The sequence below is a fragment of the Anabas testudineus genome, chromosome 11 (assembly GCF_900324465.2).
Source record: "Anabas testudineus chromosome 11, fAnaTes1.2, whole genome shotgun sequence".
Taxonomy (NCBI): Eukaryota; Metazoa; Chordata; class Actinopteri; order Anabantiformes; family Anabantidae; genus Anabas; species Anabas testudineus.
This window is the reverse complement of record NC_046620.1, coordinates 13,325,415-13,353,019: the sequence shown is the minus strand read 5'-3', so window position 1 is coordinate 13,353,019 and position 27,605 is coordinate 13,325,415. Positions and strand designations below refer to the sequence as shown.

At 38.3% G+C, this 27,605-nt stretch overlaps 1 protein-coding gene and 1 long non-coding RNA gene across 3 annotated transcripts in view; one reads left to right on the top strand and one right to left on the bottom strand.

The window, feature by feature from the left end:
- Positions 1-994: 994 nt before the first annotated feature.
- Positions 995-27,605, bottom strand: part of vps50 (VPS50 EARP/GARPII complex subunit) — an 80,002-nt gene continuing 53,391 nt past the window's right edge. The window contains exons 22-29 of one of the 2 annotated variants that reach the window (XM_026347499.1): positions 25,557-25,634; positions 24,960-25,040; positions 12,353-12,501; positions 9,468-9,564; positions 8,695-8,853; positions 5,777-5,898; positions 2,566-2,755; positions 995-2,483 (exon numbers count right to left, since the gene is read on the bottom strand). In XM_026347499.1, coding sequence (XP_026203284.1) covers positions 2,364-2,483; positions 2,566-2,755; positions 5,777-5,898; positions 8,695-8,853; positions 9,468-9,564; positions 12,353-12,501; positions 24,960-25,040; positions 25,557-25,634 — 996 coding nt within the window. In that variant the 3' untranslated portion in view covers positions 995-2,363. The remainder of the gene's footprint in view (positions 2,484-2,565; positions 2,756-5,776; positions 5,899-8,694; positions 8,854-9,467; positions 9,565-12,352; positions 12,502-24,959; positions 25,041-25,556; positions 25,635-27,605) is intronic. The other variant, XM_026347498.1, reaches the window with a different exon arrangement.
- LOC113153741 lies at positions 17,899-21,234 on the top strand. The gene is made up of 3 exons (XR_003297979.1): positions 17,899-17,931; positions 18,015-18,085; positions 20,671-21,234. It is a non-coding gene; the product is annotated as an uncharacterized LOC113153741 (long non-coding RNA).

The window sequence follows — 27,605 nt, the reverse complement described above, 5'->3', positions numbered from 1 at the left end:
GCTCATCAGAGTCTCCTCAGGCTGCCACGCTTACTTTTACTCATCGTCTTCCACTGTCATGCCTCGTCGTGTCAATCAGCATGGAAAACATAATTAGTAAAGATTATTAATAAGCTGTGCCAGCAATTGTTCTGAGTTAAACATCTATGACTACAATGCATGAGTAGACAATGATGGAGATTTCTATGGGCTCAGCTGATAAAGTTTGGCAGGTCAGACGCCTGGTCTTTTATCTCAAAAGGGAAACGGGGCCTCGGCATCACAGTAGGGATACAATCCAGCCCATGTGTTTCACACGGATGGTGGGAACAGTTGCATCAGGAGTTGTTTAGCTTAGGTTAGATTACGATTCTTTGTAAAATGTAAATATAAACAAATCATTTCAAACCTGTATTTGACAACAAATGTGGAAATTAAATAAATTATATTGACTTTTTTAAAATAGATGCTCATATTAAATTACAAATCGGATTCAAAATGAGCACATTTTACCGAGAAACACAACAAAATGTAGGTTTAAATTGATTTTTAAATTATTTTAAGCCCTTTTTATCTAATTTTTGTTCTACTTACATTTTATACTGGATCCCAACTTGTTTCCAAACAGGTTTGTATGTGTTTATATTGAGATTTTAATTTCAGACCGGGGGGATGTCTGTCATACCAAACTAACTTAATAACCACTGTATAATAAAACAGCGAGTCATCAACTGTAATGAGATCTTCACAGCTCTGTCTGTTGAAGCTGATCAGTAAACCGAGGGTTTGTACAGTATCCACGCAGGAAGCCACATTAATTAGTCTAGCTGGACAAACCATCAATATTATGGACACCAACACTGCTTAAAAGTGATGCTCATACTCTGTTCAACAGCAGCTACAACGCTGGTAAAGCTGCTGCAGCACAGAGATTCGAAAGGTTGGATATAATTAACTGAACACGCATCTCATTCATGACACTGCAGGGATAAAGAGAGCGTAAAAACAATGAGTGTACATTGTTAGTGTGTTTATTATGTTAGAATCACTTTGGTTCAACCTATAATTCTAACATTGATTACCTATTTTCACTATAGCGCACTTGACCCTTAGCATAATGCTTAAATATTTGCATTTGCTTGAGTTGATAAGTTACAAGATACTGAGAGGTGATAAACGTCAGCACAGTTCCAGCAGTGATATAAAAACCCAAACAAGACACAAAGCGAGAAATAAATACAGACATTGTTCAAAACATTCACATTTACAGTATTCGTCCTGGAATAGTTGCACACAAAGTACATTTGAAGCAATATCAAAACTGGAACCTCATTAGTTTTTTTTTCCGTTTCAACAGTAAATCAATCTGCCCCCTCTGCAGGTCTGGTCCGGTTAAACTAGAAGCGGGAGCCTTAGAGCCATGAGGGATGCTTCTGGTAGTTGACTGAGTTCAACTACTAACTCGTGAGAAATCACATAATCAGTGCCGGAAAGCACAAAGCCAAAAAAGAGATAAAATATAAGCCAACATTTCACTGCTCAGCAAGAAGGCTGGAGACTGAAGTCCAAGATAAGCACTTTCACAAATACTTTCAAAAACTCCCCTCAGGACAGTGAAATTATTTCCTCCACAGATATGACAAAACAAACAGATGCAGCTTAGTGCAGGTATAATCTAATGAAGTTAACAGCAATTTATATTATTTTCAGAATCATTATATTAGATTTATATAATTCATAGACAAAAAAAAATGTAAATAAAACAAGCAGAGCATCCGGTCAGGCACAACAAATACCCTGAAGTAAAATAATATATAGCGACACGTGGGCAGGAATCAGCTATAATGAATGATTAAAGTGAAAAATAAGCCAGATTTACTGTGCTGTAAATACATTCAGATATTAAAGGGGTATAACTGTTAAAAGGTTCTCTTGGATCTGTAATCTGGACGTAGAGTATTTCACACAAAGCCTCACAACGTTAAGTGACTAACCAATTTAGCAACTCAGAAATGTTTTACTAATCTCAAGGTAGGACGCACGTCAGAGTCTGAGCATATTTTGGTGAAGACAGATGGAATGTCATAAACAGCCACATGGTCAAACCACACCACACCACACCACACATTATGCTGTTATTTCCCGTATTTTTAGTCATTTATCTGAATAACAAACTCTAGATTTGTTCCTTTAAGCTACTGAATTGGTATAAAATGCTACAGTTGCAGACAATTTGCAGGCGGCATGTTTGTATTAATGAAAACCGGGCATGCATCGTGGTACATCTATGCATAAAGTAACTGCAGCATGCTTGAGCTCCACTGTGGGAATGTCCATGGGTGTGGGGTGGTTGATATGTTTTGCGGCCCGCCCTGCGCATCGGTCTATCTCTTGGGTCTGTCAATGTCATCGATGGCTGCCAGAAGTTTCTGACGAGCCTTCTTGTTTATATGTGAACCCAGGCAAACGTTCACCAAGTTAGCTAGCTGCTTCATGGAGTACTCCTGCATAAAAACACAAAACGTCAGTCAGTACACGAGACTGTATTCACATTTTGACACAAAACAACTGTGTGATCAGTCTCACCCTGTGGTTTTTGATAAACTGCTCCATGTCGTTCTCGGTCAGGTAATAAGCTTTAATGTAGGTCTCAACAAACTCTTTATCAGGGATGGGTCGCAAGTCGGTCAGCTTCTCCAGCTTCATCAGGAACTGTTGGAAGTCCAGCTGCATCAGGGCACGGCCCTCATTGCTACATTTCTTCACGTTGGCATAGCTACAGTGGAGGACAAAACAGTAGAGGAGCCCAGAAGAGATCAGCACTGAATAAAGTATAAAGGTACAGGCAGACTCTGGCTGGACAGCAGGTCATTGCTGTCATTTTTCATTTTGTTTCAGGCCTGAGGGGAATTCATGTCATTACACATTCTCCACCCTCACTTGCTCAGACTTAAGTCTAGCTGACCAAATCTCATCATTCATGACCATTTCATATATCTAGAAAGCTGGCACACACAGTTCATTAACACCTTGTCTGGCTTTATTTGTACAGGCCAAGACTACCAACAATCTGTCAAAAACCCAGCAGGAAAGAAAACAAGGAATCTGTAGTTGCCAGTTGATGTGATGTCCACAGAAACCAGAAGATATTAGAATTTCTTTTTTTTTAAAGGTACATTGGGGAAATATATGTTATATTATTATAAGTATTTAATATTTAGTAAATGTAAAATGTGTATGTGTATAAATAATACATACAGTTTTTCCATTAAAATAATATCAAACTCATTGGAAATACAGATATAAATAGAGAAATAATTGACTATAAATTGATGTGCAGTAAGGACATGCCTCGGTCTGTACGTGTGTATTTGCGTCTGTAAATGTTGTTTATTGAATATTATGTCAGGTTGTTCCACACAGCTGTCTCTATCATGTCCATTAAGCATGTGTGTGGGCCAGAGTCCACATGTATGTGTGTGTGTGTGTGTGTCATGTTGCCCACTGGCAGGTCAGTGTCTGTGACATCTCCACTACATTAACACACCACACAGACAGGCCCACTGCTCTCTATAAACTCTGTCTGTCTCACACTTCAGCTGTTCTTTCTTCTGTTTCCAAACGCTGCCTCGCCCTCTGTCTCTCTTTCATCCTCGCTCTCTCTCTTTTTCTCTTTCGCTTGTCAGGCCTGCCAGAGGTTTTTGGTGGTGGGTGTTTGAGGTTCGGCTCAGAATGCTAACAGAGCCATTTTAGCGAGTCTCTTAAGGGAGACGAGCACTGGACAGAGAAATTGAATAACAGATGGAGCGAGGCAGAGTACAAACAAACAAATATGACCACTCTGTCATGGTGTGCCAGAGGGGAGGTGTGTGTGTGAGTGTGGAGGGGTTGCACTGGGACAACCAAGTGCAATTCTGCAACAGTAGCCTAACTTTGCCCAGCATTGTGGTCGTGATGGACCATTTGATCATTGGAAAGGGTTCAAGAGTTCTCACACGCAATGGGCAGAAAAGCGCTCAGCAAATTGGCAAGGAAGTAAACACGTTCCCTTTTCTCAGTGAGGCCAAGCCTTTCTCCAATGTTTAATACCCAATATTCCCTCTCCTTTAAACACTCTAAACCACTTAACAGGCATGTGTTTGTAACCGTTTTCTGCGCCTGCCACCAACACTTTCACTGTAACCAATACAAATTAGCAGCCCAAGATGACTGTGGTTCTACTAGTTCTCAATAAAAACGTGTGTAACCTCATTATAATTGAAAGCTGTTAGCTTCTCATTCTGACACCACCCAAACAGTCTGAGGCACTCTGTCTTATCAGAGGGCTTATCACACCTTCAATCTAAAAACCTACTTCACACATACTGTACACTTATCAGTGGGGATGCAGGTGTTGAGCAAAAAAAAAAATTCACTGACGCTCCGTCACCTATCATAACCTGCATCTCTCATTTACAGGAGGGAGAATGGTGAAATCCATTAAACAGGATGTGTCAAGAGTGTTTTATGATTTATATGAGCAGCCTGTGTCATGTAATTCTCTGATAGTCCTTTGGTGAAGATGAGAGGGTTGCCAGGATGAGGAGGAGAGAAGGAATTTAGAGTGGTTTTCTTCGGGGATAACTCCAAAGGAACTTGGCAACAGAATTTCCAGGTTTCTTATGTACTGAAGCTAATTTCGTCTGTTCCTCTCTGTGCTCGACAACATGCTTTGGTATTGTTTTTTAATTTATGATGTGCAGATGTTCAAACTAAGGGAAACATACAGAGGAAACAAGTAAAAAAAAAAAAGATGTAAAGAGGAGAACATTCCTTTGATCACTATCTGTGACAGTGAGAGGCCACAAATGACTACACTGCAATAACTCACATGTTGTTTGTTATCTGTTCATGACACAAGCTTAGGAACATTTTCTTGGCAATACCTGAGGGTAAAGAAAGCAAGACAAAAACATTTCCCATCAATTGATGGGTTAAAAATAAAACCACCATTCTACAGGTCTGTATTTAACTCAGGTGCATCACTGCTCTGAATAATTCATAGTGCAAAAATGTGAATGGAGCAATCTTTGTGTTTTGTGTACATTTCCTTCCTCCTTGCAGCGCAGTGTCATCCACCATCAACTTGAAGAGCTGCAGAGATATCCTTAATAAATATTGCATACACAATCCACAAAGTTCCTACTGCAGAGAGTTTGTCAGTGTAGTAACAGCATCTATCAATACTTGTTAGATCTGTTCCTTTTAAGACTCAAAGTTTTCTTATACTATGTTTATGAATAAATGCAACTAATTAGCTTTCATTATTTGGTCAGCAGCACGGTAAAAGCGCATTCAAGGTCGTTTACAGTACATTTGACTTTCAAAGCTTTTATTTTTAAAATCCGTGCAGATGACAACAGCTCGGCCCCAACTGGGATATGAACATGTTTTTGTAGATATATAGAGTTGGGTGTTATTTGTGTGGGAGGGTCTAGCATGACAAAAATCAACCAAGGTCATCCTGCAGTCTGGCTTTCAGGCTTCAAGTGCTTTTAGCCAGAATCAACAGAAATCTATATAGTGTAGAGACAAGTCCATTATGCTCAGGTAAAGTTAAAGCAACTGCAATCAAATATCTCTCAACTCCCTCTGACCCTAAATCCCACTAAAATCTATTAAAACTATGCACAATAAAGTGGTATTTTGCAACTGAAGGTTTAACAATAATTCATACTAAGTGACAAAAAGCTTCACTTTTCTCGCAATGCTGCACACATCCCCTTGACACTTAATAGTCGTTTTATGACTTTCTTACCCCTCGACAAGAGTCCTGTTGGCCAGGCGGATGCAGTGCTCCCACAGCACGTTGGACACAGGCAGTGGGATGCGCACGTGTCTGGAAACATCGCCAAGCCGCTTGTTAAACTGCTCAAACTCCTGTGAAGGAGTTCAGACACATTGAACATTATAAGGACATTGACATAAGGTACATTTACATGCTATATAAGAAATTTAGAAGCATAGAGCCACTCAGTTACACACAAGTCTATGCAAAAAAAGCCACTATGGGACCAATATATCTTTGGTTCCCAATGGGAGGAAATAAACTAAATAAAAGACGGCATGAACAACAATATATTCCCTCTGATCGCTTTGAACTACCCTGTGTTCTTGGATGAAGCCCAACACCAGCTCTCGAGAAGAGAACGATGTTATAAAACAACCTCAAGCTGGCTGTGAATCGCACAACCCAATTATTTAGAGTTGTGAAGAATAAACCCTATTAGGGGGTTGTATCAATCTCTTTTTCATGAATACTTCGGCCATTTGACATATAGTGCATATTCTAAATAGCGGTATGCTGAAGTAAAACCTTATCAATCAAGGCTAAATTATTTTTTCCAGCCTATGTCTGGGATTCTGCTTTAACTAAAGCAGTGTAATGATTTAGCAGTCTGAACTGATGGAAACATTTCCTGATCTACTGACCAGGCAGGGACAGGAAGTATGACTGCACTGTACCACAAATCAGGTAATAATTCAGTTGATTTATGTGCTGCTAAATGTTATTTTTGACGTGCCTGCAACAATGACAGTTGATCCTTAGTCCACTTTTAAATTTATATCTGACTTGACATTGACCTCTGACATATGGAGCATCTCCTCAGCAGGTATCTCAATGTTTATTGTTAGAAAATATAATTGTCACATCTGCTTTATATAACTATAAAATATGTGCAATGGTTTGATGTTACTTGCTCATAGCACTAAAACCCGGAGTTCGAGCTGTACCGAGCACATGTAGTAAACTCAATGCACTCTTATTTACAAAAGCAACAAACCGCAGCACTGCACATAAAAACAATGGATGTGTCTCAGGAGGAAATATTTTCTGGCACGTGTCTGCAAATGCATTCATGATCATGTGTATTTTAAACAGTTTCATATTTTTTTTTAAATAAAGCTAAATTTTAAGGCATGCATTCTCACAGATTTTGCACCCAATAATGAAATGTTATTCATTCACAAACAGTCTCATAATAGTTTCTGACTTAAGCATTTTGTCAATGAACTCATTCTGAGGCTGCTGCGTTTTCTTGCCACTTTATATGCAAATCAATGCCATTGTTGAATGCTAGTGATCAACCAGAATTCATGAATAAAATATTCTCCCGCGTGGCGTACAACTAAACGTAGCACACGCGTTTCAATAACAGCACACAACACAATCCATATGAATTATGAGTGTCTGACAAGCTGGCAGCAAAGGCTATTAGCACCTGATGGGAAAAAGTACATGCGAGTTGTAATATGCTCCATATCAGTTCATCAGCCGGACCTTTTTTTGACACCATACAGCATTTACACAGGCCAGTGAATGAGACTTTTCCCCTCAGGCACTTTAGCTCCTAACTTCAATTAATTAAGCTTAACTGTTGAGCTGCCAAAAGCCAAGTAAAGATCTGTGAGTCATTCAGGGATTTAAAAGGTGAGACTGAGCTCTTTCTTTTTTATACGTCAAACTTAAACCTGAATATTTATTAATGTACATGGATTTTTTCCATTCAAACACTCTAAATTACAACATCTGTTATGTAATCTGTGAATGACCGAGAGATTTCTAAGACATGCTGATGTATATATGGAGATTTCTCTTGGTTTGGTTCTGGTGTGTTTAGAATTTTACGCCGCAGTGAGTTCTTCAGACCTTTCTGCCTCTGAATGTCACAGGCGTTGAGAAGCGCACCGTGTGTCCTTCCACCCCATGCAAAATTTATAATGGGATAAGTAGCCAGCATGCATAAAGGCACACATTTAGTGGAAAACTTCCAATCCCAAAAATACTTCAGGGGCCGGTGAGCTCAAATATCTTTAACAATGTTGAAACTTCAGGGGAGATATGCATTCAACTCTCAACAGCTCAACCTTTACTAAATTATTCACCCTGTCCGAAATAATTGAATGGATTTAAACTCACAGGGAATAATACCAAACTTAAGAGTTCTTGACTTTAAGTACAAAAAAGGCTAATACTTTGTTAATGACACAGTGGAATTAAAATGGTAACCTACTGTGGATGGTATTTCACAAGTAAAACAAAAGTCGCTGGTAAAAGCAAATCTATTACAGCTGCTTTTTGTGTCCAACACTTCAGAGAAGTGTGAATGCTAGACGACACAGGAATGTTCATCAATGTGACTTCAAAGGGGACACTGTTAGTCTTGATATCATCATTTATATTAAACTAACTAAGAGTCTAATAAATGAAACAATTTTAATGGGGAGTTTGGATATTATGTCCATAAAATGTGAGGAAACACTAGAAGAAATCTAATCTGCTATATGAACCTGTGAAAGTACACAATACATATTTTCTCCTTTTAAAACATTTAGTTTCACTCGTGAACAGAAGAAATTAAATTATGGTCAAAGTAAAATCTTAGAAATAAGGTTTTGAACTTAAAAAAGCCTGAATATTGTAGATTTTTAATTTCATTTTTAATGAGATACATGTCACACAAATCTGGATTAGACTCCTACATTCATGTTATCAGCTACAGAAAATTCAATAGTGTTTAAAATACTGTTTTATGACACACTCAGTTGGATTGACGTGAGGAGAAATCCGTTTCTCAGTGCAGTACTTTTTAAATCATTTTCTCTAACTTCAACTGGAGTTGGGCAGCTAGAAAGTGGAGTTAGTCACCTTCAATTTTTCTAAAGTAAAATTACCTTTAATAAGACGTCCACGTACACGTTATGCTGTGACATTATCTCCCGAATGTCCCATTTAACCCCAGCCATCATGAGTAGCATTTGTTCGTAGTCAATGGCCTTGGCTGCCACAATCCAGTAAATAGGTTTCCGCAGTTCACTGGCTGTAGACACCGTCTGAAAGTATGACAGGCAAAATACATGTGTGTGGGTTATGTAAGCAGTAAACAGCCGGGATGAACGTGTGCATGAACGTAACATAATATTATCCTTAGCACAGTGTGAAATTGTAACACCATTTTCAAAAGTGAAATCAGAGAGCATGACATTCATTTGATGTTTGGAGAAAACAGACCTGTCTGCGTACCTAAACATTTGAAATGTCAAGTGGACAAATAAAGAAAACACTGTCTGTGTGGTTATGAGTGACAGACAATTTTCTGCTGGGACTGATTGCTGTGTTGCAGTTACAGTGTCGTTGGACTCATGGGTGAAATGGGTTTTTGAAAAAAACTGAACCACAGAATGAAGGTTACAAATAAAGGAGTTAGCAACTGAAATATTCTTTTCAGAGCACATCAGACAGTGATATATGTTTTAATTATTGCACAATGACTTAAAAGATGGCTCCCTTTTAAATGATCTGACTCTGATATCTGTCACAAGATGAAGTAGTACTCATATATTTATTTATATTGATTTAAACTGTCTGTCTTATGCATTATACTCATTTGAACTTACTCAGACAGCTGACTTTAGGGACAAGGTACAAGATATAAAGTTTACAATACCTGGGAATAAAACTGTTGCAAGAAAGGCTTTTTGGCTGCAGGCATCATTGTGTCCAGGTGGGACTGAAGGGACTCAAATTGTTCAGCCAGAAACACACTGTCAAATAAAGCAAAGTAACTGAGAAAACCATTTAATTCAGCAGAGCAGTGGCATAATATGGTCTGGAAAATGTTGTGGCGTGGCACAAAACAAAAAGCAATTACTACATCTTGTTTTTCTATTACTCAAGAGTGACACTTCACTTAACACAATCTGACATCGCTTTTGATAGAATTTCAGAATTTGATGACTTGAAAAAAAAGCAGTGGACAATTGCAGGTTGTAGATCAGTTTCTTTAGCAAACATCAACTTAAATCTTTATCATTGTCCCAGAATATTAAGGTGACTGTAGTTATCTATCTTAGTTAAACCCTTTGAGTATTTCCTTTCAATCTGATTAGTGGTCCATTTTAAACAGCTACACTGATCTACGCTGTTGCCGTGATTTCATTTCTCCCATGATGATTACAGTTTAATGTAATAAATAATTTATTTGACCAGGCTCGAGTGTTCTCACAACATAAAATCATCCTCTGATCCCTTGGATGCTTGAATGTGTGTGATCATTTTATTTTGAAAATTACTTCTGATTTACAAATGTTCCCAAGTCTCAGCTCTCAGCAGTTTTTTTTTTGCAGTGAGCAAATTTCAATTTGTCTTTAAAAAAACGCTAAGATTAAGTGAATAAGCAAAGAGATAAATAAAGGACAGGGGAAAAAAAAAAATATGGACAGAATTAATACAACGTTCCTCTAAGACTACAGAGTGATGCTACTGTAGGTCTGAAGAGTTACTAGAATAAAAGTGAGGAGGTTTGAGTGGGTTGAAGTTCAGAGTTGAGTTCAGAGTTTAACCAGTACAGTGCAGGTCACAGGGATTTCTTTACACGTCCATGTCAACAACACTGAATGGACAGTTGATTTAAGAAATGAAAATAACTAAACAAGACTAAGACCTAAGCCCCATGAGTTGATCGCACATGCTGTACTGCACAGTTCATCCAGCTGGTCTCACTCAGCCAGTGTCATGCTCTGAGCCATATACATCTAATAAAATCTACCATGTAACTAGAAAACTATGTAATGACTCTTCTACTAATAGCTGTCCTCTGTTTTACTTATAAAAGAACATGTTTGTATTAGTTGGAGCTAACCCATTTACTTTAATCATACATGCGCATAATCAGCTGCTCACTTTGCTCTTGTTTCTCTTCACACTCTCTGTGACTTCACAAATTTTAAAAGCAGTTTCCATCAAAATCCCTTTTAATGATGATTGCAGGTGAAGATACCACATTTTACCACATGCAAGAGGAAATAAGTGATAATTTATTCTAAAAAGTTGTTTTAAACAGGGTGATTTTCAGGGAGGATTGGTAGAAACTGAAAATTGTGATCTTTAGGTGTGATGGACTCAATTTGCAGATTAGTCACAGCAAGACAGATTTGTCCAATCATTTAGGTATTTCAGTCAAGAGCCGGTTATGTCTATGTTCCATAAACGTGATGTCTATAAGGATTTTGCATAGCATTTAATTCTGGGAATCTGAGTAGATATATTTCAATTAAAAGCAAAAATTAATATTAATAATGCCGTTTGGCTAACAGTAAATCTGGACACAATATTTTAAATGCACACAGCCCTGTATAAATCAGCCCACTGCACAGACATTTGTTCCTTTCAGGGGGCAGAGAAAATCACATTAGGCTAGCTGGAACAGCTTGTGTTTACCTCAGCAACATGGTGCAGTGTGAAGAAGAGAGAGAGAGAAAAAAAACATCCTGCAGTTCACACTTATCTGGTCACGCTTCTGTCGTATAAATATGAAGCTGAACAACAACTAGCAGGGCAAACAACAGTGAGAAGGCCACTTTACGGAGCTCTTATCTTTGATTGTTGCTTGGGGGGGGGGTCGATCACGTGTCATTGGTTGTCTATGGTTGGGCCATTATGCGGGTGAACAACTGAGCAGTTTTCTTTTTAGGGGATATTGAAAATGGTCTCTCCTGTTGGTGTCATAGGTGCTCACACACACTAAGGTTAGCCTTTTCCAACAGAAAAAAAAATTCATGCTGTTCTGCCCAGAAAAAGTCTGTCTCCTTTCTCCCCAGAGCATCTTTTCCTTTAAACTTTATCCAAGAAATATCTTCACCGCTGAACTTTAGCTCTTTTACTTTCATTATTCTTCTGAGCCTGGTGCCTGCTTTCAATACATCAAATAGTCTGAGTGGCAGAGTGTGAGACTATTCAGCATTTTTACACCTAGTCTGCAGACTTTCACTAGAGGGCTGTTGTACCATACAGACTTTTTAGGATGCAGTAGTGTTAGATGACAGTCTGACCTAATTATCTTTGAGGGCACTTTCATGTAGTGTCTGCATATAGTAAGTAATGAGAGAGAAGGCAACAGAGGTGAAACTGAGGAGCCAGAGAGAGAAAATAAATCAGTGAGACTGGCTGTGAAAGTTAGCAGAAATGATACATTATAGGGATAAAGCTAGGAATTCATTTTAGGAGCAGAAAATGGCTTCAGATCTTTTCAATAATCCTTTTTTTTATTTTACAAGTTTTCAATAAAAACACAAACTGCAGGTAGTACAAATCCCCGATTGCATTGCTGTGTAATATTGACTAGTGAAATTATGCCTACATTAACCGGATCAGAGAAAATACTATGAGTGCCAACTAAGATCACATTTGTTTGACACACAAGAGACACTGCTGTCATAATATACTTGTTGATATTACAGAAACAAAGACCAGTGCTGCTCTGAGTTGTCTTAAAGTGTGATTACACTGCTTATTTTTTGATTGTGATCCAGAGTGAAGAAGAAGACTACTTACAGAGACTCAGTGGCCACCACCCTCTGTGCTAGCCCATAAAGAGTCCCACTGTTAGTGAGGACCACCATTTGACTAAGATGGGGGCTGGGCACCTTCTCCTTTCTGTCCTCTGCTGGGCCATGGATTCCTGCATTCTCTCCCACTGCCTCCTGGAAGAATTACAGATTCATGAGTTTCAAAGATCTTTGTTAGTCTTAAGAGGATAATGCAACATAAATCTAAGTAACTTCAACATCCGTGGAGAGGAAGAAGCAGAAACAGAAGTGGTGTGCAGAGTAATGATCAGTAATGAGAGACTGGCATGATGATGATGGTCACAAGTTGGATGCAAGGATGTGATGATGATGAAAATAGTCAATTTAATTTATGAGAAGGAGAAAAAAAGACATGACTGAATTTTTAGCTGGACGGTAATGTTAGCATGCCAAATGAAAAATGTACAGTTATGTACTTTATGAAGTGCAAAAATCAATCACTTGTGATTGAAGGAAAAGGGTTACCTTTCTAACAGCATGGTTAATGTAGCATAGCAAACCTTTAACTTGAAAAAATATAGGCAAAATGTAGATGTATGCTGGCAAGGTAAGCATAATCTGAAATTCAATCTACCTTGTGAAACTCAGTGACTTCCAAAGCACACAATCTAAAAATTCTGCTGACCAAACGCTGCTCAACTGCCAGCATTTATCTTTGTTTGATATATTCCAGGACACCTCTCTATCCACCGAACCTTTTATTTGTTCATTTGAAAAACAATTGAAACTGAAAAGGAAAAATTTCAACTTAAACCCCATCCTATCAATTGCAATATTCTGCATCTGCATACAAAGTGTTTGTGTTTCCATAACAGCAGGTAGTTATATTTTCTATAAGGCATATCTGGGTGGCGTGATGTATCACATTCTCACAACGGCAACTGCTGCTGCAACGCCCCCTGAAACAGCCTCTGGCAGATCAATAGCAATGACACAGGTTATAAACGAATGGGAGATATTAATGCTATACCATATCATCCACTTATGTATTACACTCCTGTGCAATCTGGGTCTAACTATGAGTATGAGCACCATTAATCCAGATGAACTGTGGAAAGCTTTTATACCAGAGACCGCGCCGAGTGGCCAAATTGGACATAAGCTATTTTAGAATAAGTAGGTGAGCAAATTATAGCATTATGCACAAATAAATGATTACATAACTTCTATTTCCTCCATAAAACAACTTCGACATCGAAAAAAACATCGAAACAGGTGACTGATCTTTGTTTCAGTTATCAGCTACAACTACACTGTAACCTCCTAGTGAGTACTCCAACCTTCTCAGAACCTCTAACTAAACCCTCCGCATTCAATCAAACCCTCGGTGTTGCAGAACCCATTCTCAGTCTGAAATAAAATTTTATCACATTGAGAAGATTAATGCACCAAGAATATTACTTTTACAGTGGAGAGGATGTAATGGCTTCCCTAGTTATGGAGCAATATATCTCTCCCAAGAGCAACCCTCTGCAAACATAAACGCTGTTATTTAACAGTCAGAAACATGAATAATATAAGACATTAAATGGAATGAAACACTCAGCACAGATGGTAAATTTAATTGTTATAACGTTTAAATAACATTAAAGTTAATAATAAAAAAATAAGTTACCCAAAACATTAATGTTAAAGGTTTTTCTCAGATTAACAACCAGATTTAAATTGTACATCACAACTGCCTGATTCTCTGACTTTTTGCTTTAAATATACTCTCGCTACACACATTTCTTGCTATATCCATCTGTCAACTTTAGAAATTTGAACCTCTTACTAGTGTGCAACATTCAACTGGAAGCTAAAAAACAGGTTCAACAATTACAGTGAAGGGCTACAGTACATCACAGCAAATGAAATAACAAACATCCATGTGGTTATGGAGCTAATCCAGAAAGTCCATTAGTACACATCAGTAATCTAACTGGGACAAATGACTTAAGATTTGGAACACAATAAAAAAGCTACGGCTGGTGGCCATTTGTATGGATGATGTCCCGGACAAAGAGAAACTTCTGAACAAACATGCAAATAAAAAAACTTAAAAGCATGCTGTACAGTAAATCATTGTAGGGTTTAGAAAGAAAACAGATTTCTCTTTTATCTTTCTAACTAAAACAATTGGCAAATAACTTGTTGAAGGCATTTTACAGGCTTTAAAAGAGTTCCCAAAGACTTTTTCAATTGTGTGAACCCCCACATGAATAGTTTTATTGTATAATTAAATATATAATATAAATACAATCACTTTAAATATTGTTATTCAGGTAAAAAATTAAATGTAGGTTTGCAATAAACTTTTTTCTCACTCTACATGCTGATAAAATTATTTATGTTTACTGTAACATGTTCCCTTTTATTCTGCTATTATAATACTTAATCATACTTTTATTAGTGGATTGCGTTATAACAGTCACACTGGTGCTGTAATTCATTCAGAATGAATCAGATCAATTGTGTGTCAGCTGTGTTAGTCTGATGTTGCAGCAAAGTGTGGTTTGTTCTATTTTTAATCACTCCACGTGAGGCTTGACCTTTCATTGACTGTGCCCCTGAAGCATAAATGCTTTATGCAAAAAAGCAAAAGGAGGATTCTGAAAGGTTGTCGGGAGGAAAGTGGTGTTTCTTTTCCAACTGCACAGAGCTCTGCGGGGATTCTCCAGGTGAAAGCCTCGGCTGAATACAAAAGGTTTAGACGAGGAAGAAGAAGAATTATAACCCAAAACATCCATGACATTTAGGATTTAAGGCGAGAAAGCGGGTGCATACACAATTTTAGATGTGTTGCACGCTTTGGCAACTTCTTGTAACCTTGACACGGTTGGATCTCCTCAGTTGTTTGGAGTTACGTGCATACTGAATGTGACACAGCAGCAGCCCTGAGTGCATATTGCATGTTTATTGGTTTATTAGATGCTTGATCTGCTATCATTATGTGCTTACAATGACAAACATCATTTGATGGAATAGCATTAACATAATTTCCTGCCATCGTTGCCCTTTGGTGGCCCTGAATATTTAGATGACTTTTGAGGATAAACACTCAAATCATGTCTGATACTTGAGGACACATCTGACATGTTAATATTATGGAAACAAATACTTGTGTGTAACTATATGTATCTCCCTATTTAAATGAATGTAAAGCTTATTCCCATATATTATCTCTAACAAATGAGATAATAAATTCTATTTGGTCAATTGGCTTCTATGGCAATTAGGAGTGAAGCATGGTAATATATAATCAGTCATGCAACAAAATATAGCTGCTAAAATCACACAAACAAGTAAAATTAGATTCTATGATTCAAGCTTCTGAAAATAGCATTATATATATATTAATATCAACTCTTTAGTCATCATTGTGGACCTATTGTAATCGACTGTAGCGTAACTTGCTTGTTATTTGATATCCTCAAACTGCCTGCACAAACAATTAAGACTTGATTTGATTTTATGATGACACTCGATCAAAATGACAAACGACTGTAGCCAGATAAAAGCAACCCAACTCCATGTGCAGGCCGCTTTGCCAAGTATGAGCAAAAGAATGCCATATTGGATAAATTAAGCATCAGAGATAGATTTTTCAAAGTTATACAAGGAACTGAAAGGTGGGGGAAGAAGCAGACCTTTCCATATAGCATGACTTATAGCAGAGATGGTCATACTTCATTTGATTTACATCCTGCAGCTGTTGAAGATATTTAGGAGATATTTAAACCTGAACAGCAATTTCTCTGCTGGCCCACTGAGACAAACAGTAAAAATTGATTTTCCATAGAGGAGAGCAGTATTTATCAAATGGCCAATTTAGATAGATGATTATTGACCAGAGGTAATTTTCATTATTTACTTTAAGTGACTGACGACTGAACGATTCTAGTGCTTTTTTCCTTTGTTTTGTATGTATGTATGTAATCTAATCTTATCTAATCTTATGTTATCTTATCTTCTTTTTAGATTTTTAGATAATCTAAAAATTACAGAAAACATAATTACCTTATTACCTTAATGAAACTCATTAAACTTTTCATAGTGGGCCTGCAATCATGCTAAATACTGGTAAGATTTGCTATGTGATGTTTTAGTGATTAACTTGACATTATTTGTCTTACTGAGTTAGTTCATGCAAAATAAAAAAAATAAAAAAAAACACAACGGAAACAAATGAAAGTTCTTACAAATGTAAAACCAGCATGACTCTGGTGTACATTTGAGGGGTTGCGAGATGCAGCACTGAGTTTATTATGAAAACCATATGAATGATTTCCTTGGTACATCATGTGTATCCACGCATGATAAAACAGTTTTTCAATGAACTGCTTTCGAAATTGCTTTTGTTGTACTTGCCAGAGAAGTCTCAGTGTCAGAGCCAAAGGCTAAGAATACGCTGTTCCCTCATCAGATCTTTGCAAATCACACGTTTTCAGAGGAAATTTTACAAATAGCCAGAGGTGTCTTCCTTTCTATATAGCTGAAATCAATGTGGCAGATTATAGGAAGGAAAATACTGCAGGTACTACTTGTTTTCATCTCTCACTGTGAAGACATTCCTCTCTGTGTACTACCTTAAAATGACCATCAACAACCAGAACATGAGTGACCTCCATTAAAACACAAAAAATAGAGAGCAAGAATTAAAGTATTTGCTGTGTTGTGAGCTAAAACAACAAGAAGAGAAAAATTACTGCTTTAAGAGTCGAACTATTGCTTTTAGTACACTTGCATCGCTTTGTCACTGTGACCATCATAATTTCATCCATTATTAGGCTGCCTCCACATCTCTCAAGTGAAGAGGTACTGATTTCTCTTTATAGCTCACTGACTCATGTCACATCACTCACAAACCCTGTTGAGTGTGTGGTGAATACACCTTTTCTGAACGGGGTGAAGGTACAATCTGTGATCTAAATGTTACTAAAAGAAGTAGCAGTATGTTAAGTTTATGATGCTAATGATGTTGATAGCAACATTTCTGAAAACTAGTGCAAAACCGTCTTATTTTAAAATGTGATTAGTATATACAAATAAAATAGGCATGCTGAGGCAGTTTATTTATGTGGTAGTACTAGCCCCATCAGTTCAGTTAAAAAATAACCAACAATGTGAATGTAAAGATCATACAAATAATATAAATTACAGCCTCTAATCAATATGCATTCCTTGTATTTGATTCCATCTTATAAAAAAATATGTTTTGGCTTTGGAAAATGTAAAAGGCTGTTTACTCTGAAGACCAACAGCCACATTATCAAGTAAGGCCAAAAGTAAATTTCAAGCTGTGAAGGTAATAAACAAGTTTGGCATCGTCCAAGCAGGATGCACTGCAGGGTACCATTTGTTCAATGCTGGTACAGAGGAACAATAAGCAGTCTACTGATAAAAGATCCTTAATTAAGTTACTGATACTCAAAAACATGTTTACAGGGCTCGCGTTACACTTAGACACATACTCAAAGCCTTTTCTCTGCTATAAACACTTCACTCTTACTATTGAAGTTTACAACATAAGTTAAACCTAGAAGAAATACAATGTCACAAAAGGTATTTGCACCATGTTTTAAATGCTGGAAAAAGTGACATATTAAAGGAGATAAATTTATAGTAAATGCGAATCACATCAACAGGTACAATGTTTTCTTCCTACCGAAGCATCTTCTATTCCGTCTGCATCCACAGAAGCTACCCTACAGATAAGGTCAGTCTACTCTCTTGCAGTCTTTGTTCCCTTGTCATTTCTTTTTTCCATTTGTAGCGCAGACACTGCAGTCCCTAAGTCGTGCTGTGGTGTATGTGTCCTCACTATTAGGTATAGCTAAGACTTCAACTATAATTAATAATTCATGTGAATGGAACTAGTGACTCAGAATGTGTTTCAGTGAGACTTCATGTATAAAAAGATATTTCGGGGACCACAAAAAATAAAAATGTGCAGTATATGCCAAGACAAAAACATCTCAGAAAAAAATAGATGGAAGGAATATCAGCTCTTATATACAGTATGTCACTGCATTTATTTGATGCCAACCCATAATTTGATTAGGAGGATTTGGAGAGCACCATCAGCCCAAAGCCCTTGGGAAGAATTTCTTTACTTGACTCTGCGCAGTAGCTGAGAAAGACCAGCTTGCCAAGACATCAACTTCAGTGCCTTTTTGGACACACATTCTGTAGACACGCGAGGAAAAACAAGTTTTGTTTCTGTCTGTAAGGTATTAATGCAAAATGGTTTCCCCATGAGAACCAAAAACATTTTTAATGGAGACATCAAGCATCAAAGCCAGGGAGCTTATCTACCTTCATGTAATGATTAGAAATTAAGTCCTGGAGTTCCCACTGAAAAGAAAATGTATAAAAATGAACGTTTAGGGAGGGATTTTACAACAGATAAAAGCAAAGCTTTGAATAAGACTGACAGAAAGAAAATAGGGATATAACAGCAGGAGCAGTAGCAGTAGTATGATGACTATCTGTTCTTGCTGTTTTTCATCATAAAGATCAAAGGGAAGACTGATGCATTTACCCATCTAAAAATGTTTCTTAATGAGGATAGACCGTTAAAGTGTATGTGCTTGTGTGTGTGTAAGGATTCAAGTTTATGTTGTGCTTTATGGCATTCATACAGAGGATGTAAGTGGGACTAAAGCTTTATATCGATCAGGATGAACAGTTCTCCTCGGTATAGAATTGCTGGTCCACAGGGAAAAATCCAGCCCCAGCCATCTATCTGTAGAGTGTTGTAGATTTTTTATTGGTTATACATCCCACTTAACTTCAGTGCTGTTTTGTTGAACACAAAACCACCGAAGAGCTTTGTTCTAGCCGTTTACAAGTGTGCACTGGAAAAACAAACTACTGGTTGCCTTATTACATTTATGTGGCCACAGTCTGCATTACAGGCCATGGCTTTTTACTCGGCTCCAACAAATTCTTTGTTTTTTTCTTAAGTGCTGAGCCAGGGTCCACATCTAAAGGACCAGCCGTTTTATCATTGGGGTTTTTCCCTGCACGTCCACTGGGTGATTTGTTGTGAGCAGCTCAATTTTGAGTAACAGTCTGGGGTAGCTTAGAGGTGGATATGGGAAGCCCTGTCTGTCAACACCAGCAGACAACTGAGTAGAGATGGGAGCTCCCCTTTACTAGCAAACCTGCAGGACCTGTCCTTTAAACTGTGTGAAATATTGTTTCCTATTCTAAAGTAGACATAGAAGGTCCTGAGAACATACTTTCTACACCAGCAGTGTTACTGTGAGCATTATCATACAGTACATAAACTAACATAGCATAATAATCTACAGAAGTGTGAAACTGTTTTGATATCTTCATTTACAGTATATTTTTGTGTTATTTTTACCTGTTTTATACAACAAAAACTCCTTATCCCATGCACCAATCAGGATTTTGCTTTATTTTAATTACAATGTGACCAATGATCACAATGTGACCAATTTTACTCTTTAAAATTAATATAACGATTCTTTTGATCTTGAAATTCAACAGTTCTTACCTAGAGTAAAATGACTAGTATACTGGCTGATCAGTTTACACATAATTAGTGAGCAACAAATTTTGTATAGCTTATCATCTAAATCAACACTTCTTAGATGCCTGCTTCTTTTTCCAAGTCTTCTTAACCAGTTATTTGCAGACAACTGTCACTGAATTGTAGTCTTTCTTAGACAGGGATTAGGAGACATAATGGGAAAAGCTTTTAAATCGTTTAGATGTTGTTTCCATGCAAAATAAATAACTAAAATATAATTCTAAGAGCTTAATATTTTTGTAATCACCATTGTCATGTCGAAAGCTTCCAGCTGGGAGATGAAAAGTGATATCTCAGTTGAAGTCTCAGTCTATTGTGATTGACTGCCTACTCCTCTCCAATCTATTCCATAGAGATTTATGACCAAGTCAAGTAGACTGGCTGCCAGGCAATTACTGTCAAGTGGATCCTATTGCACCTCTTTGTCACTCCAATACTACAAATTTGGTTCTCATTAGATGAATGTCAAATAGCATTAGAGCCTTCATTTATTGTGACACTGCCCCTTTAAGCTTATTTTTGGCAACTTCTCTTCCCTGCTTGTTTGCCCACCTGCTTTTGTGTGACACAACAGCCAAGATCCAAGAAAAAAAAAAATATTTGCCTGTATTATGGTTAAAAATACAGGCAGAGAATATGAAAAAAGAATATGGACGATCCAAACTTAAGCGTGGAATGGTGAGAATCTGTATATAAACAAAAATATTTAAACTGTGTATAATTCTTCTTATCTTTGTCAGTCACGCTGTGAGATGTGATGAGTCATTGGCCGAAGTTGGCAATTTGTTGGAGTTGCAGACAGGAAGAGGGGCATCTACTGTGTTTTCATCACAACTGAGGAGCATGACCTGCAGCTGGAGCTATCAATGACGCCTGAGTTCCACTGAAACCCCAGCAAAATGCCAATACTTGTGATCTCCTGACAACTACAGTTTAAACAGTCACACCATGGAGTTTAATTATGATCTATAATCCCTGTCAAAAAGCAGTCTTCTCTGGCTTGCTGCACCATTCACAGAGCAAGACAGCAGGCCACAACAAAAGACAACGGTTTGGACAGTGATCTGCACTCCTGAGAGATGCAGAACTAATGACTGGGTTTAGTTTGTGGTGTGTTAACGAGAAAATGCAGCATGTGTGTATGTGTGTGACATTAGCCAGTGCCTCTCATGAGAGGCAATGAGCCAGAGTGCACTCGCTGTGCCAAGCCAGAGTACTGTAGGAAACCACAACCACAACACATTCTTAGGGATTATCACCCTGCTACTGGGAGACAGACAGGAGGAAAGCGTGAAAAATGTAATGAACAGACATCTCAATAAAGAAAAAATGACAAATACACAGGGGATTCTCCCAATGCGTGTCCGTTTCTTTCTCTTCAATTTTAAATTGTCTTGGTAAGAAACAGTTTTTCTTTTCTGTGTGTATTTTTGTGTACATTTCTGCAGGCACCCTCTCAGCCTGATTACTGCTGCCAACACAAAAAATTACCCAACTTCTCAATTCTGTTTTAGTGCCAGGTCTGAAAAAGCCTGAGCCCCACTCTGCACCGAAGCCGAGTGCCCCATGGACAAGCAAATGTGTGCGTGTGTAAATACACGTACACAAACTCATCACACAGTCTGGGTAGACTTCAGAAATTAAAAAAAAAAAAGATTAGAATCAAATAGGAAAAATAGTCCATTAAAATCAAACATAATTTTTATCCACATAGCCATAAACATACACTGTACGAAGACATAACAGTATATTCAGTTAGAAGGCCCAAGAAACTTTGTAGAATAATAGAAGCAGTTGTTTGTGCTGAGAGATGAGAGGCATGTAATCACTGGCACACAGCTGCTGAAGAGAAGGAGCCGATAGGACAAACAGATAAGAAGCAAGTGAGGGAAAAAAAAAATGAAAGGAATGAGAGAAAATGTTGGAAACACAAGTGAGAAAAATGGTCCGATTGAATAAAAAGAGTAAATCTGTGTGGTCTGAGCATTGAAAGAAGAAAAAACGATGGCAAACCAGGGGTGGCCTTCGTTGGAAATGCTAGGCTTGTATCAGACCTCTCCACAATGTTGCCTGCAGCAATGGCTCTCAACAGCTGTCACAGCTGAACTTTCTGGCAGCAACAAAATGGCCACAGATGGGTTTCATGGCATTATTCTGATATGGTGCTGTCATTTCACCTGCCCCCGAGATGTATCACCAATAAATTGGACTTTTTATTCATGCAATTATTGTAATAAATCACTATTTCACACGTCAGCTGACTCACAGCTGACTTTCAAATGAAACGAATCAGAGCTTCACATTCACAGGTAAAGATTTGCGAGGCCGGAGTACATGAGAGCACATGCAAATAGACATTATGTAACAAGTGAAGAGTGGAAAATACAGAATATTTGAACAAGGCAATTACATCCCTGCTACTCTCACAAGTTTCTCTCTAACCTCACCGCTTTTCAAATGCGGTAAATGAAATATCCAAAGTCAAAAGCCAGTGAACTTGAAATGAAAAATGTCAAACCAAGACAAGCGACAGGGTTTCAGAAAAGGTAATCAGGAACACGGGAGGCAGAGAAATAGAACATAAACTAGGGGATGATCTTTTACTTTTTCTCCACGGGCCTCCCAATTTAAGTTGAAGCCGCTCTGTACCTGAGACGAGATGAAATGAAATCTCGCTGCCGTTCGCATGGGACTCAGAGTCATTACTGGCACATTGGTTTTAGAATCAAGAAGTTGCGACAGCAAATCAGGGGAACAAAACCGCAAGGATTCGGCAGCTCAATTGAAATGCAGTGTGCAATTAACTTTATAATCTGTTTACAGATGAGGTCTACCCTGCAATCTCTCTGGAGTGTGTGGGTGTGTGTGTGTTTGTATGCAGGTGGAGCAGTGCTTTTGTACAACTTGAGTACCTGCACATTTTATGGAGTGAAGTTAAACATAAAAAAAAAAAAAAAAGATTTGTAATCCATGTTCCCACATCTGCTAAAAACATAGAAACAGGATAGGAAATAGGCATCACTTGTCTGTACTACACAAGTAACATCTTAACACATGTATTATATACATATTCAATACTGACATGTTTAATAGATGAGTGATGTTTGTGAGCATGTAGATTATGAGTCACATGGGGAAAAAATGAATGGAAAGAAACTGGGGAGTGCCATGTTAGATTGGAAAATATGGTGTTGTTCCAACATGTAATGATTTATCTAGATGTGCTGACATAGTTTTGCATAAGAAAAAAAAAACTAAAAGCATTTGTCAACACAGATCAAGAACAGGTGTAGTTTTAATGTTCATTGCTGTGTCCTCCATGCTGCCTGAGATTGCCACACAGTGATATAGTTATGCTTGTGAGTGTGTGAGTGTGTGTGTGTGTGTGTGTGTGTGTCTGGATGCATGTGGTTTAAATTTAGAACCTCTTTGTCTCCTCGGACATCTTGTTCTCTCTCACAGAAACCCACAAGTGTCCCAGTGCATCACACTGTGTTCTCACCATCTCTGCCTATTTATTTGTCTGTGTCCATTTGATCAGTTTAACATTGCAGAGGATAAACACATTCTCCACATGAGGCAGCTGAGCATCGAGCATGTCAGCCACAGCCTGTCTGACATCTGAAAATGGCTCTCAATTTTGCCAGAAAATTACTGATGTGTAAAAAGCTGCTATAGTGCCCCCAGAGGGTAGAAAACATGTTTTGATAATTCACTATTCCTCCCTGGGTTTCCTAACCTTTATCTGCTTTCTTCTCTCGTCCTTCCTGTTTTTCCTTTTTGTTTTCTCTCCTTCTCCACAGGCCACTCATGAACTGGTAAACTACAAATGTTACAGCCAAGTCGCCAGCACCACTATCACTGCAAAATGCCACTGTGCTTAAAAAGGTGTTGTGGATACTTGTGCTCCCTGCTATGGAAAACTGATGATTGTATCCGTGTGCAAAACAGACGCTGGTTAGAGGACAATTCACTCAATTCACCTTATTATATAACCTATGAATGAAATACATTGAAGAGGAGACTGGTAGTTATCCCAAAAGGCAAGTTGTTACTAGCAGTAATAGTAATTGTAAGCAGTAGTAAACTCTTAACATTAAAACACTATACATACTCTGACTCCATGGCTCCAAGTCAGTAACCAAGTTACACAGCTTTCTTTCTCAATAATCCAAATACCCCCACTTATAAACAAAGAAGAAAAACACTAAATCGAACACTAAATAGTTTGTTTTGCTGTGTTACCTAAATGCACAGATCAAACTACAAATTATATTTTACAGAAACAGACAAAGTCCCACAGGTTCCCATGAAATGAAAAATAAAACAAGATTATTCAGGATTTCACCATGGGGGAAAAAATACATTTCTTTCTCATTTTCAGATCTGATATTTTGTGACTTATGACTAAGACATGTAGTCAGATTGAATTCAGCATTTTTCTGAAATAAAAGTCTGGTTTTATGAGAAGCACTACTATCCAATGTCCTGAAAAAGACAACTTATAATTCAAGTTGGACTGACTAACACATTAGTTTCATGTGTCAGAAGAGACAGACTGTACAAACAGAGTGTGTGGACTGTACCAGACTAATTGTCACCATGTGGTGTTACAGGAAGGAGTAGTGATTGAGAGCCTTAATGGAATAACACACATATCAGTCCTGGTGGGGCCACCTCAACAGATAGAGGTGTGTGTGTGTGTGTGTGTGTGTGTGTGTGTGTGTGTGTGTGTATGACCACTGGGCCGATAATGACAACCCATAATGCATTTTGTGGTGACATGGACTGTGGTCTCTCGCGACAAAAAGACCGCACATATGGTTGGGTTGGATAGAGTGGGCAGACACAAAATACAGGGAGTAGGGTATAAAGGAGTCATGGGAGATGGAGTGGAGAGAGCATGTTTGTGTCGGAAAAAGAGACAGGCAATGAGTTAACGAGAGATGGTAAAAGAGAGAGACTGAGAAGAGAGGAGAGAAGAAAGTGACACAGAGAGCAGCGAAAGAGGAGAGAGTTACAATCTTACCATGTCAATGAGGCTCTCCTGGATCCGGTTCAGTGTGGTTCTCAGCCTGCTGCTGATAAGGCCTAGGCCCGATGACTCATACTGTAGAATACACACACACACACACACACACACACACACACACACACACACACACACACACACACACACACACACACACACACACACACACACACAGAGTTAGTGTCAGCACTGTGCACAAAACCTTCCACTTTAGGAACACACACTTCAGCAAAGTGTGAAAGCACGCTCACACAAAGGCATGGCAACATCTGCTCTCATCCCACGTAGTCGGAGACAAGAGAATCTTTACTTTCTGCTTCTCGCTGACTCTAATCCAAAAGAGGGAGGAGTAACTGGGAGGAACATACATCAAAATCAGACAATCACACCGGCAACAGGGGATGACAGGCGAGTAGTGAGAGAAAGGAGTGGAGTTGGTGAAAGCACAACATCCAAATGCCTCTGAAATTCTATTTCAGATGCGCTTCTTGTCACTTGAAGAAGCAAATCACTCACACCTTATTATCAAACGTGGACTGACAAGGAGGGTATGGCCCTGAGTATTAGTCAACACACTTCCGGTTCTACTCTTACCAAGCAAGGAGGGCCCACCACCTTGGCAGTTCCTGCCTCTCTGCCACCATGAGTTGGCAAAGATGGGCTTGGGACAGGCTATGGATGACCAATGGACAGCAAAAAGAAAAAGACAAGAAGCACACATATAACACACAAGAGGAAGTATTACAGAACTGAAAACCTATGACGTTCTGCAGTTTGGTCTATTCAAAACCTAACATTAAAATTGATAACAATTTCAAACTAGACAAGCAGACATTACTGTGGCTAGTCTACTGTAGCTCTACAAACGTGTAGAGGTCCACTGACAGTGCATTGTAATTATGTGAAATGGTTAAAACATTATCACATTACAGAGTTCACCAGCCCACCAGTTTGTTTTCACTAGACATACTCCAAAAGAGTGAAAAACTGTTTCAAAGGTCTGGGATTGGGATTCCTTAAAGTTTAAAAGATTAACAATGACAAGGTCAACAGATGTATCTAAAGAATTATTACTAAGAAGTTTGTTTTTTCATTATTTTTGTACTGCAAAGTACATTCTAACTCTAACTACACCATGAAAACCACATTTTGATGAACAACCGGTCTCTTACAGTAGATTCCAATCTTAATTCAGTCGAGTTCATGATTACTTTATCCTAGGTCACAGGTTTAAACGCTGTGACTTGCACATATTCACAACACAGTGAAGAATTGTCTGTGGGAGTCAGCAGTCAAGAATGAAAAAGACTTATTTCTTGCATTATTGCTCATTTTTCAAAGAAGCCATCTATTCAAGTGTCAGATATGTTCATGATCTGTTCTCGCTTTTTTCCTCTCTGTGCAGCTGTCTGAGCACCTGTTTACCTCTTCACTGCTTTGGAAGCCAGCTTCTCTTCTTCCCTCTTTTCACTGTGATATTGCAAAATGAAGTGACACAGTACACACTCCTCCATCTTCACCTTCCCTCCATCTTTCAATTTACATCTCATCTTGCTCTCTTTTCCTCACTATGTCCTTATTCTGTCTCTTCCTAGAACAGATACCCAAGTGAAATATCTAAGCTATTCCCACAGGGCACAGCTTTCCATAATTTTGAAATAATCACTTTTCCAGAAGAAAAATGTTTGTAAATCTGACACTCTCTCTCTGAGCGGTTGAAAGCCTGGTTATTAATGGCCATAGAGAATCTATGAGCACAGCCCATAATGTATGTTTTGCATACGTGTAACACACTTGATAGTGCACCTTGACTTGACAGGGCCAATATACACAGATAATGGGGGTATTTACCCTTTTGAATATTAATGGTCACCCACTACTCCGCAAGTAGAGAAGTCAAGCAGCTTCATCTTGATTCCAGTGGTGTAAAGAGAGCAGAGCCTAGGTCAAAATACCAACGCATGTGGATAGCAATTTCCAAAAGCTTTTTAAAGATTCATGGGCACATTAGCATTTTCCTGTAGGTGCCACTTTGAGAGAGACCATTAATGAAATGGGTGGGTGCTTGGAATGACATTAATGAGGACTAGAGGTACAGTGGGGAAAAAGAAAGTAGGAGTTTCAAAAAAAGCGAGTGGCATGAGAGAAAAAAAAAAAGCAGGAGGCATGAACGAAAAATGACGCTGTGTTAATGGAGAACATTTGAGATTGAGGACATGGCCCCTAAAATGTAAAAAAAGTACTAGGCAGGAGTAGAAACAGGCTTATATATGCATGTAAAAGAAATTTAATGAGAGAAAGAGCAATGCCAACAAAATCATGAAGACAGAATGTGATACAAATACCGCACACTGACAGGACATGACAATGGTCAGATTGAGACACATGAGAAACCCAGAGACCCATTGACAAGCTGTCAACTAGTAGTGTGTCACCTTCCCTCATGTAGCTCTCACACACACTGAGACACACCAATAATCTGTTTTGGAACAGCCATTGCGGAGCGTTCATCCTCTTTATCTCTCTCTCACCTCGATGGGACAGAAGTCATTTTACTGCTATCATTACCACTTCCCTGAGGGTGATACTGACACAAATGTTGTTTTCTTTCTTTGTGGAGCGCAGTTTAAATGACATGATAGT